Below are 13,176 nucleotides of genomic sequence, written 5' to 3'. Positions count from 1 at the left end.
CCTACAAGCATATCACTAAGTGAAAGAAGCCAACCTGAAAAGGCTCCATACTGTGTGTTTCCAGTAGATGACATCTGGAGGAGGCAAAACTGGACACTGTAGGAAGCTTTGTGGTTGCCAGGGGCTTGGAGGGAGGGGAGAAGAGGCAGAGCACAGAGGATTTTTAGGGCAGTGAAAATGCACTTCTGCTATAATGGTGGACACGTGTCATGATACATTTGTGCAAACCCATGGAAGGCACAATACTGAGCGGGAACCCTAGCTGAAACTGAGAACCCTGGGCGATAACGGCGTGCCGCCGTAGGCTCCTCGGAGGTGACACTGCCCCACTTCGGTGGGATCGCCGCGGAGGCCGTGCACACATGGGGACGGGGATCTATGGGAACAATCTGTACTGCTGGCTCCATTTCACTGTGAACCCACAACTGCTGGAAAAGGGAAAAAAAGAAGCCAGAGAAGCACACTGATGATGTTAACTGGCCCCAGCCTCCTCACGCCTTTATTACTTCCGTGAGTTTCGGAAAGGTGGTGGTTCTGCTCCTCAGTGGACACGAGCTGGCGGCTGATGGCAAGGGAGATGGACAAAAGGCAGTTCTTCTTCTTTGGCCGAGTGCTCCGTGCCCCGTGCTCCTCGGAGGCTTCAGACCCTGCTGGGCTTCTTGGGGTCCTTGCTCTTGGCGGGCATGAAGGCATAGAGCTCCTCAATGAGCATCTCCATCCGGGCGGTGACCTCAGTCACCGTGTCGATGACCAGCTTCTGCTGCAGCTTCAGCTTGTTGTTCTCCCACAGGGCCTTGTTCTCCTCCTGGAAGATCCTGTGCTCCTCACGCAGCACATGCAGGGCCCTGTTCTCCTCCTGCAGGAGCCGGTTCTCCTCGCGGAGGATCTGCAGGCTCTGGTTCTCCTCCCGCAGGGCCTGCAATGCCTGGTTCATCTCTCTCAGCAGCTCCAGGGACTGGCCCCCATCGGGCAGGCTGGAGGCAGCCTTAACCTCCTCGTCTCCAGAAGAGCCGGACAGGTTGCTGACCATCTGGCGCAGGACCCGGAGTGTCTTAGAGTCCTCCTGGGGGGTCGGGAGCCCCTTGGACTCCTCGAAAGGAGAGGAGAGGCCTGTGCTCTGGTCTGGCAGCAGCCCAGGCACGTGGGGCTCCTCATGGGGCGAGGCGATGGGCTTGGCCTCCTCCCCGGGGCCCACCTTCTCTTCCGTCTGGACCCAGTAGGCCTTCCTCTGCTCCAGCAGCTGCTGCAGGGCCCTGTTCTCCTCCCTGAGCAGCTGAAGGGTGCTGTTCTCCTTGCTGCGGTGCATTTGCAAGGCTGTGTCCTTCTTCACCACTTCCAGGGCCACGGTGTCCTTGTGCAGCAGCGGCGAGGAGGCCCTGCTCTCATCCTGACCTAGCGTGGCCTTGTGCTCCTCCCAGAAGACCTGCAGGATCTTGTTCTCCTTGCGCAGCGTCTTGTTCTCCTCCCGCAGCGCCTTGTTCTCCTCCCGCAGCGCCTTGTTCTCCTCCTGCAACAGGTACTCCTTGGCCAGCCTCTTGTGGTGCAGCTTGTGGTGGAAAGAAGAGGATGGAGAGAAGTAGGGGGACTGGAGGCGGCAGTTCTCGTTTACCCACCGCCCATCCTGGAAGACAAACATCTCATCGCTGAGCTGTACCCGTGGGGGGTTGTAATCCAGCTCGAGGTCCGCCTGGGAGGTGGGGCGCTCCATGGGGTCCAAGGGCACCGAGGAGAAGCGATTCAGCGGGTAGGAGTGCTGGCTGACCACTCTGCGGCTCAGCCGGGGCAGGGTGGCCTGCCGGGCGCAGCGCGGGGTGGGGTACAAGTTGTGGAGCCTCAGGAAAGGCTCGGCGGTGCCCCTCTGTGGGAGAGAACAGGGAAACCCAGACTTAGTGAAGGAGCTGACACCCCGTCTGCCTCACACAGTAGCCCACAATTAGCTTAGTCTGATAATCCTGGTTGGCCACAGAGGACACTTCTGCATTGGGCCTCGGGGAGTCCTGTCAAGGAAATACAACTGATCCTCATTTATTTGCAGTAGTTCTGTTCCATAAAGTGACTGCAAACACCGAAGTCACGAATACCAAACCATTGTTCCTAGGAGAAATGGAGGGCTAGGTTCCTGCCAGCCCACGGTTCTGTTAACTGGTCAATACGTAACCTTGTATTATATGTGTTTCTGTTGAAAGACATGTTTAGTATGGATTATTGATTCGTTAACATTGAACTTTCAGCCAACAGCGTGGTCTCTCATGCCTGAGCAGAGCATATCTAACCCATGTTTTCTCCATAAGGCACTTCATGCCTTCTTTCATTTAGGAATGCTAGATGACACTTCAATATACTGGGGGGCCATCTGAAACCATAAAATCACCCAAAAAAGCACAAAAATTGTCAAAAATGCGGCACTCCATAAACTGTACAAAGGACATCATTTTACAGTGTGGGAGCAGAAACAAGCGTCCTTATCTAGAATGTGGGCAATCTTAAGTTTTTTGTACCCTTGTGCACGTCTGTGAATGGTCAACAAAGTGCCACAGGGGTTGATTGGGTGGTTATGGGTTTCAGTGAGTGGGCAAACACAAAAATAGGGAATTCAAGAATACTTGCCATCACATATATATTGTGTAGGTTGAAGGCATTGACTTGGAGTCAACAAATATCGTGATTCCCAGCCCCACTATTTTGTCGTCTACAAGAATATGGCAAGTTATTTGCATTTCAGTTTCCACATTTTCAACTTGGGATAACTCTATCTACTACCTTTCCTCACAGAGCTATTTTTTAGGATGAAAAGAGATGATGTATGAAAGCATGAAACGTGGGCTCTGGCACACTTCTGTCACCTTAGAGGAGGAACAAACACGCTTCTCAATTGATCCCCACTGCAGATATGTATCCACAATGGACACGGGCAGCAGGAATCACCCCAACAGACGCCCAAATCACTGTGTCCAAAATGGCGGTACTGTCCATCAACCTAGTCGGCTCCCCAGTCCCCTTCAGTCTCGTCCTTTACTCTTAGCCACTCTAAGTCTGTCCTTCCAGCAGCCCCTTTCACATCCACCAACAGAGTGTTAGACTCAAAGCAGAATCCAGAATGTAATTTTAGAAAAGAAGGACACCATCACAGACATATCACTGAGCAGTGAGAGGTCAACATGTGGTAATGAAGACAGCAAAGGACACCAAGGAATTCATAAAGAGGAATTCATGATGGTGACCCGTACATTTCAAGACCACCATATGTAAAAGGGGATCAGAGCTACAGAGCTTAAATCCAATAAGCCAGTGGCTTTTACACTTTCCATTATAGAATAATCAGCTGAGTGTGTTTTAAATGCAGATTTCTTTTTTTTTTTTTTTAAGATTTTATTTATTTGAGAGAGAGGGAGAGAGCATGAATGGGGAGGGAGGATGAGAGGGGAGGAAGAAGCAGACTCCCCACTGAGCAGGGAACTGGATGAGAGGCTGGGATCATGACCTGAGCCAAAGGCAGATACCTAACCAACTAAGCCACACACCTGCCTCTTAAATTCAGATTTCTGAGTTCCCTGCTTGTAAGACTGGATTTACTCAGTATGGGTCATGGTCTAGAAACCTGCATTTCCAACCAGTTCCCTCAGTGATTCTGGCTGCTGGTGGTTAGGACAGCTCTGAATCAGCTAGAATGTGCAGTTTGCCTAGATGAAGCTTATACCACGGTTAAAAGCCAAGGTGTCGAGACTGGGGGTCACAAGAATTCTCATCCTGGTTCTGTCGCTGATAGTGTGAAACTGGAAATTTTCACTCTCTCTGAGACCCCAATTTTTTGCTAGTGAAAAAGGGAGAGCCAGACTCCCTGATCTTAAAGGCACCTTCAAGGGGGGCCCGGGTGTCTCAGTTGGTTGAGCATCCAACTCTTGGTTTCCACTGAGGTTGTGATCTCATGGCTCGTGGGATTGAGCCCCATGTCGGGCTCCGAAAGTCAGCCGGAATCTGCTTGAAGGTTTTCTCCCTCTGCCCGCACTCACACACACTGTCTCTCTCTGTCTACAATAAATATATAAATCTTTTTTTTTTTTAAAGAAAAAGACACCTCCCAACATTTAAAATCAGTGAAATGTACCTGTAAAATGGAAATGAAAACATATGCCTTGTATGGTACACCATACCATTGTGAGGACTGAATGAGATAACGATTGCAAATGTGTTCTTAAAACTGCCAAGTGCCATCAAAATGTAAGCTACTTATCAAGAAAAGTAGGTTTCGCTAATGGAAGAATTCTGAGGTGTATTCAGAAAGTGGTGAACAGGTGGGAAGTGTCCTAGAGAAAAGAAAACAGTTACAGTGATGAATTTAAATAAAAATAAGGATCATGATAGCTACTTTTAAATACAGCAAAAGCTTTCATCTTAAGTACATTGCAATGCTCTCCAAATATCAATTCCTCATTTCTTAGGTTATTTTCACAATGTTACAGATAGAGAAGATAGAAAACAAGTCAGGTTATCTGCATTATATATATGGGTATGGAGAGAAAATATAATTTGCATGGTCTATCATGTTGGCGTGAATTCTTTAAGACCCAAAGAGCTAGATAAATAGGAGGTTCAGTTCTATGCTATTAACTTTGCAATAAGCACATGTCATTAACTTCATAAAGATGTGCTTAATCTTCTAGATAGTGAGGGTCCAGGGGCATTGGGCAATCAGAACCTTATTTACTTTAAATAAATCCAGCCTCCGTGGTTTTCACCTTTCTCAATTGGGAGAGTCCCTTTGCTCTTGTGGCTGAACCTGTGACCAGAATGAACTTCACTGTGGACAGCCCAGCCTACTTAAGGTCCCTTGGTCACAGTTTTCTGGGGAGACTAGCCACGATCACTAAGGAGCATGTCGTGAGAGGTCCTCTCCCTCCTATGCGGGCCTCGATCACAGCAAGGTCTCGCTCTAGAAAACATTACTATGGAAATGGTGGCTTTAGTCAATAGTGTGGATCCCAATCTTGAGAAGAAAAAGGAAGAAGGAAACAAATATCGAGCTCCCATTTTGTGCCATGCCTGTGGACTGAATTAATTTAACCCTTGCAACCCTGACTTCATGAAGTATTATTATCATTATTCCCATTTTACAGATGGAGAAGCAAACTCAGAGTCGAAGTTAAATAACCAGTGTGAGTTGCACCCTTTAAAGTCACCAACTCAGTCCCAGCTGCCTGAGCTTACTTGGGTGAAGCGCACACCCAGGAAATCACCGTGTATTTAACAAAACACTTGCAATAGTTAGGGGGTGAAAATAGTTTTGTGTTAACTTTGTATTATGGAAAACGTCAAACATACACAGAGAGGGAGAGAGAAGGGCCCAGTAAACGTCCATGTACCCCTCACCCAGCTTTAGCAGTTACCAAGTTCAGGCTACCCACGTGCCTTTCAGCTGTACGGCCACCCAACACCGCCACCACGCCCCCGCCACCGCGTTCTTTTAAAGCAAAGTGTAGACATCATGTTATTTTACCCATAAATACATTGATGCATATCTTCTCAACAAAGCATCAATACCATTAACAATGATCACTTCATATCGGCAAATACTAAATCAGTGTTCAAATTTCCCCAGTTGTCTTTTCTATTTTATTACTATTTCATTTTTTTAAGATTCTTTTTTTTAATTTGGCAGACAGACAGAGATCACAAGTAGGCAGAGAGAGAGGAGGAAGCAGGCTCCCCGTGGAGCAGAGAGCCCGATGTGGGGCTAGACCCCAGGACGCTGGGATCATGACACAAGCTGAAGGCAGAGGCTTTAACCCACTGAACCACCCAGGTGCCCCTGTGATTATTTCATTTCAATCAGAGATATGCAACTTGATCTAGCTAAACATCCAAAGAAAAACTAGTGCTTTCCACTGTTTATTACTGTTCAGAGTATCCATGAAGGTCTTTAAATCACCATATCCAGCTGCTTTGATTCTGCCTTGGTTACCCAAAGACCTTTTGACTGTCCCCTCAGCAGAAATGCACTAAATAAAACCTTACCGGTGGGTGACAGATCTCTAGCCATGAATAATCTGAGTACTTGGGCCCTTATCCTTATGCATGCCATCAGGTGACTTTGGTCTTGTCCTCTCACCCACTGACCTTGGTTTCCACATCTGTATAATGAGGGGTTAGTGACACGATCTCCAAATGTTCTCTTGGTCTAACTTTCTCTGGTCTAATGGATCTATGTTTATAAGTGGGCACTACTATGGCCCTAGAAACCCTCTTTACTAATGTTAACATCCTATCACTTCCTTTAAATGGCCACTGCTTCCCACACAGACTCTGTACCTTCCCAGTCACATGCCCACAGCACTTGATCCAGAAAACACTTACAGGCTAATAGGACCACTTTAATTCCTTCCCCAGAGCCCAGTGCTTCTCTTGTAATTAGTCCTATATCTTCCCTCCGGTCCCCAGACAGGTTCAAGGAGGGGGTCAAGTCCAATGTTGCCTCATAGAACCCAAAAACATTTTGGGGCGCCTGGGTGGCTCAGTTGGTTAAGCAATTGCCTTCAGCTCAGGTCATGATCCCGGAGTCCCAGGACCGAGTCCTGCATCAGGCTCCCTGCTCAGTAGGGAGTCGTCTTCTCCCTCTGACCTCTCTCCTCTCATTCTCTCTCTCTCTCTCTCATTCTCTGTTTCAAATAAATAAAATCTTTAAAAAGTTTTTTGAAGTTTAGAGAATATAAGGGTTTGTTTCATCAAATCCACAATCCTCTGGATCGTATCAAGAGGCTAAAGTAAATCAGTACCTTCTTCTGAAACTGAGATTTAAAGAAAAATGTCAAATATCCAGGCATTTCAGAGATGCCAGGAATCATGATTAAACTCTAAGACCACACAAAATGTTAAGACAAATTCTTTCTTTCCCCAATGCCAATCAGGCCGAGATGGACTTAATCCTTCAAGAAAGGCTCCTTCTTGGGCATGCCTGGGTGGCTCAGTTGGTTAAGCAATTGCCTTTGGCTCATGTCCCACATCAGGCTCCATGCTCAGCGGGGAGCCTGCTTCTCCCTCTCCCTCTGTCCCTTCACCCCCACCCCCACTTATGCTCGCTCAAAATAAATAAAATCTTTAAAACATAACATTTAATAAGGATTTAAAAAGAGAGAGAAAGAAAGAAAGGCTCCTTCTTGGCCTTGTGAAAACTCTCCACTTTAAGTCTATCTCCACTCTGAATGTTCTTGGACCGGTTCTTCCTTCACATTTATGTTGATGAATCAACTAATATTAATGTGGCATCTGGTCTCAGACCCTACCTCCAGGGAACTTCCAGTCAATTTGAAAATTCAGTGAACAGCACCCATTATTGCATGGTGCAAATGAGGGAGGTCAAAGAGCAGCCGGCATTAATGTAGGTTCTAAGATATGGGGATCAGGGGACCAGGCATCACAAAATCCAAAATGAGTCCTGGCTCTACACTGTATGAGGACATGAACTTTACAGAATCATTTCTTTCTGTGTCTCCATTTCCAGGTCTAGAAAATGGAGATGCAAACATGACTCAGAGCCACTCCATATGTTTGTACAATGACTGAATTTAGAGGGTGCCAGTCACAGCTACTGTTGCAGTACATAACCTGTGCAACTACCCACCACAACCTTACTAACATCTGCCCTCTTTCTTTCAGGGAGTTTGTTGTAGAGTTCAAAAATAAAAAGGAGAATGTGTGACATTTTCTTTGTTTATAGAGAGCTACAAAGATGATTACTGCAGATTCAGAGGAGAATGTGCTTAGATTTTCTTAGAGGAAGATTTATAGAACAAGAAAAGGGAATTAACATGATGACTAATGACTATTATGTGATAATATACTAACTGATTTCCATATTCACATGCAATACCTTACAAAGAAGAACTATCAGGTTTTAGCTAAGATTGCATAGCCAGCAAGGGGGAAGAACGAGGGTTTAAAATAGGATCTCTGCCTCCAACCACACGTTCCCTCATGCTCTTCACAACACCCAGAGAGTTCATTTTGCATGCGTTGATATCATTCCTTCCCAGTAGTTCTCTTTTGCCCTGTTCCATCTTCTCCACAAATGGTAAATAACAGTTCTCTAAGGAAGTGAACTGTCCCTTAGTTAGTTAGTTAGTTAGTTAGTTAGTTAGTTAGTTAGTAAATTATGACATGCCTAGGCACGCTTCACATACAGTGGAGGTATAATGAGTCCTTGCCAGTGAACTAATCAACCAAAAACTACAGAAAGGTGAGGAAGAGATATTCAATCGAACGATGTGAAACCATTGAGGCTGTACCGTCTATGGCCTACAAAAGCTGTGATTTCATATGTCTCCATATATTTAGTGGATTTCGTGAAGTTATAGCTTCATTTCAATTCATATTTTTAAACTGCACAGCTGTGACTGTGTGGTGGAAAATCTAGAGCAGTGGGCTTTCCCATGAGAATTCCACAAAACCCTAGGTCTATGTAATCCTTAAGCGAGGTTACCCCCTGTGCCCAAGCCTGCTGGTTTTCATGTCCCCATCTGGAAACTATAATCCAGTGAGGGTAGAGGCCCCAAATTCCTGGCAGCTTTGGACTCGTAAGTCCCATTTTTGAGCACTCTTGAATCACTTCAATTCTCTAAATGCCACCTCTGAAATGAACCTAAACATATAGCCACTCTGTCTACTTCCTGGGGTTAGGGCAAAAGGCCAAGAAAGTGGTAAGCAAGCAGTCATAAAGACCAAATGGATGACCAGTTCTGCTGGTAAGACACCAATGTTTCTGGCCTAAAGTGCTATGGCAAATGCTAAATATAGTTATCTACCGAAGGGCTTTCCAAGGAGAGAACATATTGAGGTAGGTAAACACATGAGGTCCAAAACCCAGGACTTCTGTGTTTGAAGCCAGTCCCTTCTCAGTAGGCCTCTTCAGCCGGTGGTATCACTTCCTGGGCTAAATGAATCTGTCCTTGATGTCCTTGAGGCCTGATAGGACGTCTGGGCCTTTCAGGAGAACTTCGAAAGGTTCTTCTAAGCCTGGGAGGTAGAGCCTATGGCAACATAATCCAAGCCCCCAGAACACACATGGCCCCCATTTCCCATAGAGGAAAGATTGTCTCTACCCTGATCTGTGGGAAATGCCCTCCTACATGGATAGAGACCCAGTAGAGGAAAGAGGGAAAGCTTGGCTTCTTCATGAAAGGATGAATGCCTGTGAGAATGGATGTGGGAAGGGGAATACCATTGGCCATCACACCTTTCCATCATCTTGTTAGGAAGACAACCAAGATCCTCGGCCCTCAGGAGCACCGTGCTCACTGTTGTAACCTAAAATGCCTTGGTGTCAGTGATCCAGAGGGGGGAAAGACATTTCCCTTGCAGAGCCTGAATCCCACCTGTGGATGGGAATCCCTCCTTAGCATCAGGTGTGGCCCTCTCCCCAGCATCTCCTTTTTAAGTATAAGTGGTCTTGCAAGGAAAATGCTTGAAATCACCAACTACTGAGTGCCTTTGCCCATTGTCCTTGTGGCAAATGGAGAGCATGGAGGAAGAATGGTCAATGGGAAGGAGGGGCACGGCAAGGAACAAAGGGGAGGTGATAAGACCAAGGTCTCTTACAGGTACTGTGGAGTTTCTAAGGAACAGGACACTCTGAGTGGGACCTTCCAGGGTGGAGCTCTGAGGTTGGATGGAGTTCTGAGGTTGGTGGCCTGCCATCTAAAGCATTTAGAAAGGACTGGACACTAAATACACAGGCTTAGCTGACATGCTCGAAAGTTCTCTCCACACCAAGAAAACTAGGGCTACACAGACCAGAGGAGATGTCCAAATGCCCCAGTAGACTCCAAACCTCTTGAACCAAGTTTTTTAAACATCTCCTTTCCCAACTTTATGGAGGGCTACAATCAGAGAACATCAGCCGTCTGAGGTACTGTCCAGACAGGTGAAGCTGGCAGGAAGAACCGGGTATGCTACTAAATTTCAGATGAGGGGACAAGGCTGAGTCTCACCAGCCCACCGTTAAATTACTCAGATGCCTAGTACCATGATACAGCCAACGTTGGTTTTAATAAATGCTAGCCACTCTGTCTACTTCCTGGGGTTAGGGCAAAAGGTAAGAGGATAATTGGCAGATCAGTGTGATTGATTCCAAGAGAATTATAAAATGAACAGCAATAACAATAAAAATGTCACCATATGTGATAGTTTTGGGTAACTGTGTCAGGATCTCCTGACATCCTCCTCCTAGAAGTTACTCCAACTGCGAGAGAGGCAGGGAGTGTCAGCAGATCCCATAGCTTCTCATTCTTGAAGAACAAGCCTGAACAAAGGAGAGTGAGAAGGGGAGGCCCGAGAGGGACCCTGGAGGGTGCTGTGGGAGCTCATCTGATCTGGACCCTTCACTAAGGATCCCGCCGTAAACAGTCCTCCGTGAGACTCACTGAGAGCACTCACTGGGGAGCGAAGGGATCCTGGGAGAGCAGAAGGAACCAGGTCAGCGAGCTGGGGCAGGAACGAACCTTGAGGGCTGGCAGGTGAATGCACTGTTGGAAAATAGATCAGAAAACACACATGTTTAATGTGAGAAAAACTGAAAATCAATAAGACCTGAGAAGACCTGAGGATGCTAACACAGAGTGAAGCACAGGCACGTGCCGGGTAGTTGAGAAGCCCAAGCTCGGCGTGACTGGGGGGCTGGGAAGCCAGAGGCACTTTCTGGACACACGGGAACGGATGGGCTCGATGCCAGAAAAAGTAGCACATGCAAATACGTGCAAGGATTCGGAAAGAGGAGGCACTATTTCCTAAAGGCAAGAGAACAGAGGGAGCAGGGATGTGACCCCGCCCCAGCAGGGGTGTAGTGGAGAGAGTGGGCGTGGGCCCTCCCTTCAGCTCTGCCCTTAGGGGGCTGCTGGGCATCCCAGTTCCCATGCCTCTACAGTCCCTACCTCACACTAGCATCACCAGGTCCTTCTGTGCAGGAAGTGTGGGGGCCGGGGGGTAGGGGGCAGAGCCTGCTGGAGCCTTCTTAAAGCATTCCCCAGTTCCGTTCCCCTTCTCTCCTCCTCCATGCTGGCCGCCTACTGGAAGCTCAGCTGGGAGAGCTGTGTCAGGTGCAGACAGAAGACTTTCTCCGATCTCTCTCTCACAGGACCACTATTTCTAATCCTATTCCCTCCCCCATCCCCAGGCTGTCACCTTTTTCTTGTCCCTTAGTGATGCCAAAATTGATCTTTGTGGGCTGTGAACAAACCATAGGAGCAACACCCCCCCTCAGGGGAGTACTGGCCTGCAGAATGACACGGCATTTCAGAGGCAAGAATCAGACCTAAAAAGAAGGCTCCTAGAGCTGTAGGATCCCTGTAGGCAAGCCCTCCTGTACAACCATCAGGACAAAGTCAGCTTATGTGCTAGGCTTCGGGAGCTGAAACAGATGAAGTGGCTGCTTGTTACAAAGTTACAAGGATGATGTGAAAAGAAAGAGCCAGAATGTTCTGGGGTCCTGTTTTTCCCTCCTACTGAACATACTTGCCGAGATTGTTACACTTATCTCCACCTATCAAAAGAATGCTGAAGGTCTTCTTTGTAATCCCGTTCTTCGGAAAATCCTTAAGAGCAGACTTTAGAAAACACATGAATAATTTGATTATATGTATTATATACCATTATGTAGTTATATACTATATATGGAGATATATTTAAATATACATGTTAGCATAAATGAATATGTATATAAAGGAGGCCCACAGGCACTCCATCCTGTTCCTACACAACCTCATATCTAGCTTTCAGGTAGTTACCTCTGCACTGGATTCCTCCAGCCTACATTTCAGCCCCTCTGGCTGCACGGCCATGATCTTCCAACAGGGCCTTAGGTGCCTCTGGAGAAGCATTAGGCTGCCTCCTTTGTGACATAGCCGCGGAAGGAACAATCCAGTCAGGAGAACCCCACCAAGGAAACGGCTGCTTAGGAGACCTGAGGAGAAGACCTGACACTCTGCAGCCTGTCCAGCCCTCATCTGTTCACCGGACTCCCTTCTGAGTCCCCCTTGCACCCTTATCTTTGGTAAACAGCTGGCCTCAATTCTCCTGGACCTTTTGGTCCAGGCCTTCGGCTTTCTACTCATGGATTCAGCCATCTGCATTTGGTTCCAGGTCCCAGTTCTAATTCTCCCCCAGAAATCTGGAGTGGTTGTCCAACAGCAAGAACCAAGATCAAAGCCTGGGAAGAGTGGTTTATTTCAGAGGGTCATAGAAATTTTAAGTGGTATGAGGGCCTGAAGGTCTTACCAGGTCACCAGACCCACCTTCCTGCTTTGTAGGATGACAAACCCAAGACCCATAGGGGCTAAGTGAACTCTGCTCATTCTACAGTATCTTACAGTTTTAAAAGAAGAGGGTTATTTGAGCTATAAGGAAGCTAACCTCTTCTGTGATTTTCCGTACCTGAGGCAGAACCACATTGATTGGGATTTCTAGGCTTTCAGGTCTGGTATCTCTTTTTCTTGTAATATTTGGCCTCGAGTGCTGTGGAAAAGAGAAAATAAGACGATTTCTGCTTCCCAGCCCATCCTCTGAGCCTCAGTTACTCAACCTGAAAAAAAAAAGAATTTCTACTCACTTAACCCCTCTTGTCAACTATGTACATTATGAAAATCTGAGTCTGAGCATGTGAAGATGGCATGTGACAAGATGCTTCTCTCTGGACAGAAATTTAGACATCTATTATAATTGGTGTAAAAACCTTCTAGAAAGTCCTTGGAACAGAGATACCCACACCTACTCTCTTTTCTAAGATTATTACTTTTAGCTCAAGGAAAAAGCCATACCAGTGTTAGGTGCCAGGTATAGGTCCTATGCAGGAGTTGGTCACCAAAACACTCAGAACATTCCAGAGGTGACATCACAAAACAATATGGTGTTTTTCAGGGCTCATGGTCTCTCTGAGCATCACAGGTGGGAATGAGGCATCTGACCATTAGGAAGATTTCACCCTGGTTGTGTCTACCTGGCTGGTCATGATCAGTGTGACACACAATAACCCAAACATTAGCCCCTGTTTGGTCATCCTTGCTGCTATTCCCATCCTCACTGCTGGCTGGCCTGAGATCCCTATCCTCTCTCTAGAGCTAGCATCTTCTACTTGGAGTTGTATCACTCAAGAAGGAAGAAACCCAAACTGAACTCATTCCAGACCAAGAGAAG

At 46.9% G+C, this 13,176-nt stretch overlaps 1 protein-coding gene across 3 annotated transcripts; it reads right to left on the bottom strand.

Annotated features, from left to right (window-relative positions):
• Positions 1-446: 446 nt before the first annotated feature.
• Positions 447-12,963, bottom strand: CBY2 (chibby family member 2). 3 transcript variants are annotated; one of them, XM_032873899.1, is made up of 3 exons: positions 12,801-12,963; positions 12,418-12,498; positions 447-1,858 (listed from the first exon to the last, which is right to left on the bottom strand). In XM_032873899.1, the coding sequence occupies exons 1-3, from the start codon at positions 12,873-12,875 to the stop codon at positions 641-643; spliced, it is 1,374 nt and encodes a 457-aa protein (XP_032729790.1). In that variant the 5' UTR covers positions 12,876-12,963; the 3' UTR covers positions 447-640. The 3 variants fall into 3 exon arrangements, with proteins under 3 accessions (XP_032729790.1, XP_032729791.1, XP_032729792.1); XM_032873900.1 differs by lacking the exon at positions 12,418-12,498 and having other exon boundaries at positions 12,801-12,962; XM_032873901.1 differs by lacking the exons at positions 12,418-12,498; positions 12,801-12,963 and adding an exon at positions 11,772-11,857.
• Between the last annotated feature and the right edge of the window lie 213 nt (positions 12,964-13,176).

Source organism: Lontra canadensis, unplaced genomic scaffold (genome assembly GCF_010015895.1).
Source record: "Lontra canadensis isolate GAN:19392208 unplaced genomic scaffold, GSC_riverotter_1.0 scaffold51, whole genome shotgun sequence".
Classification (NCBI taxonomy): Eukaryota; Metazoa; Chordata; class Mammalia; order Carnivora; family Mustelidae; genus Lontra; species Lontra canadensis.
This window is presented reverse-complemented; position numbering and strand designations above follow the sequence as displayed.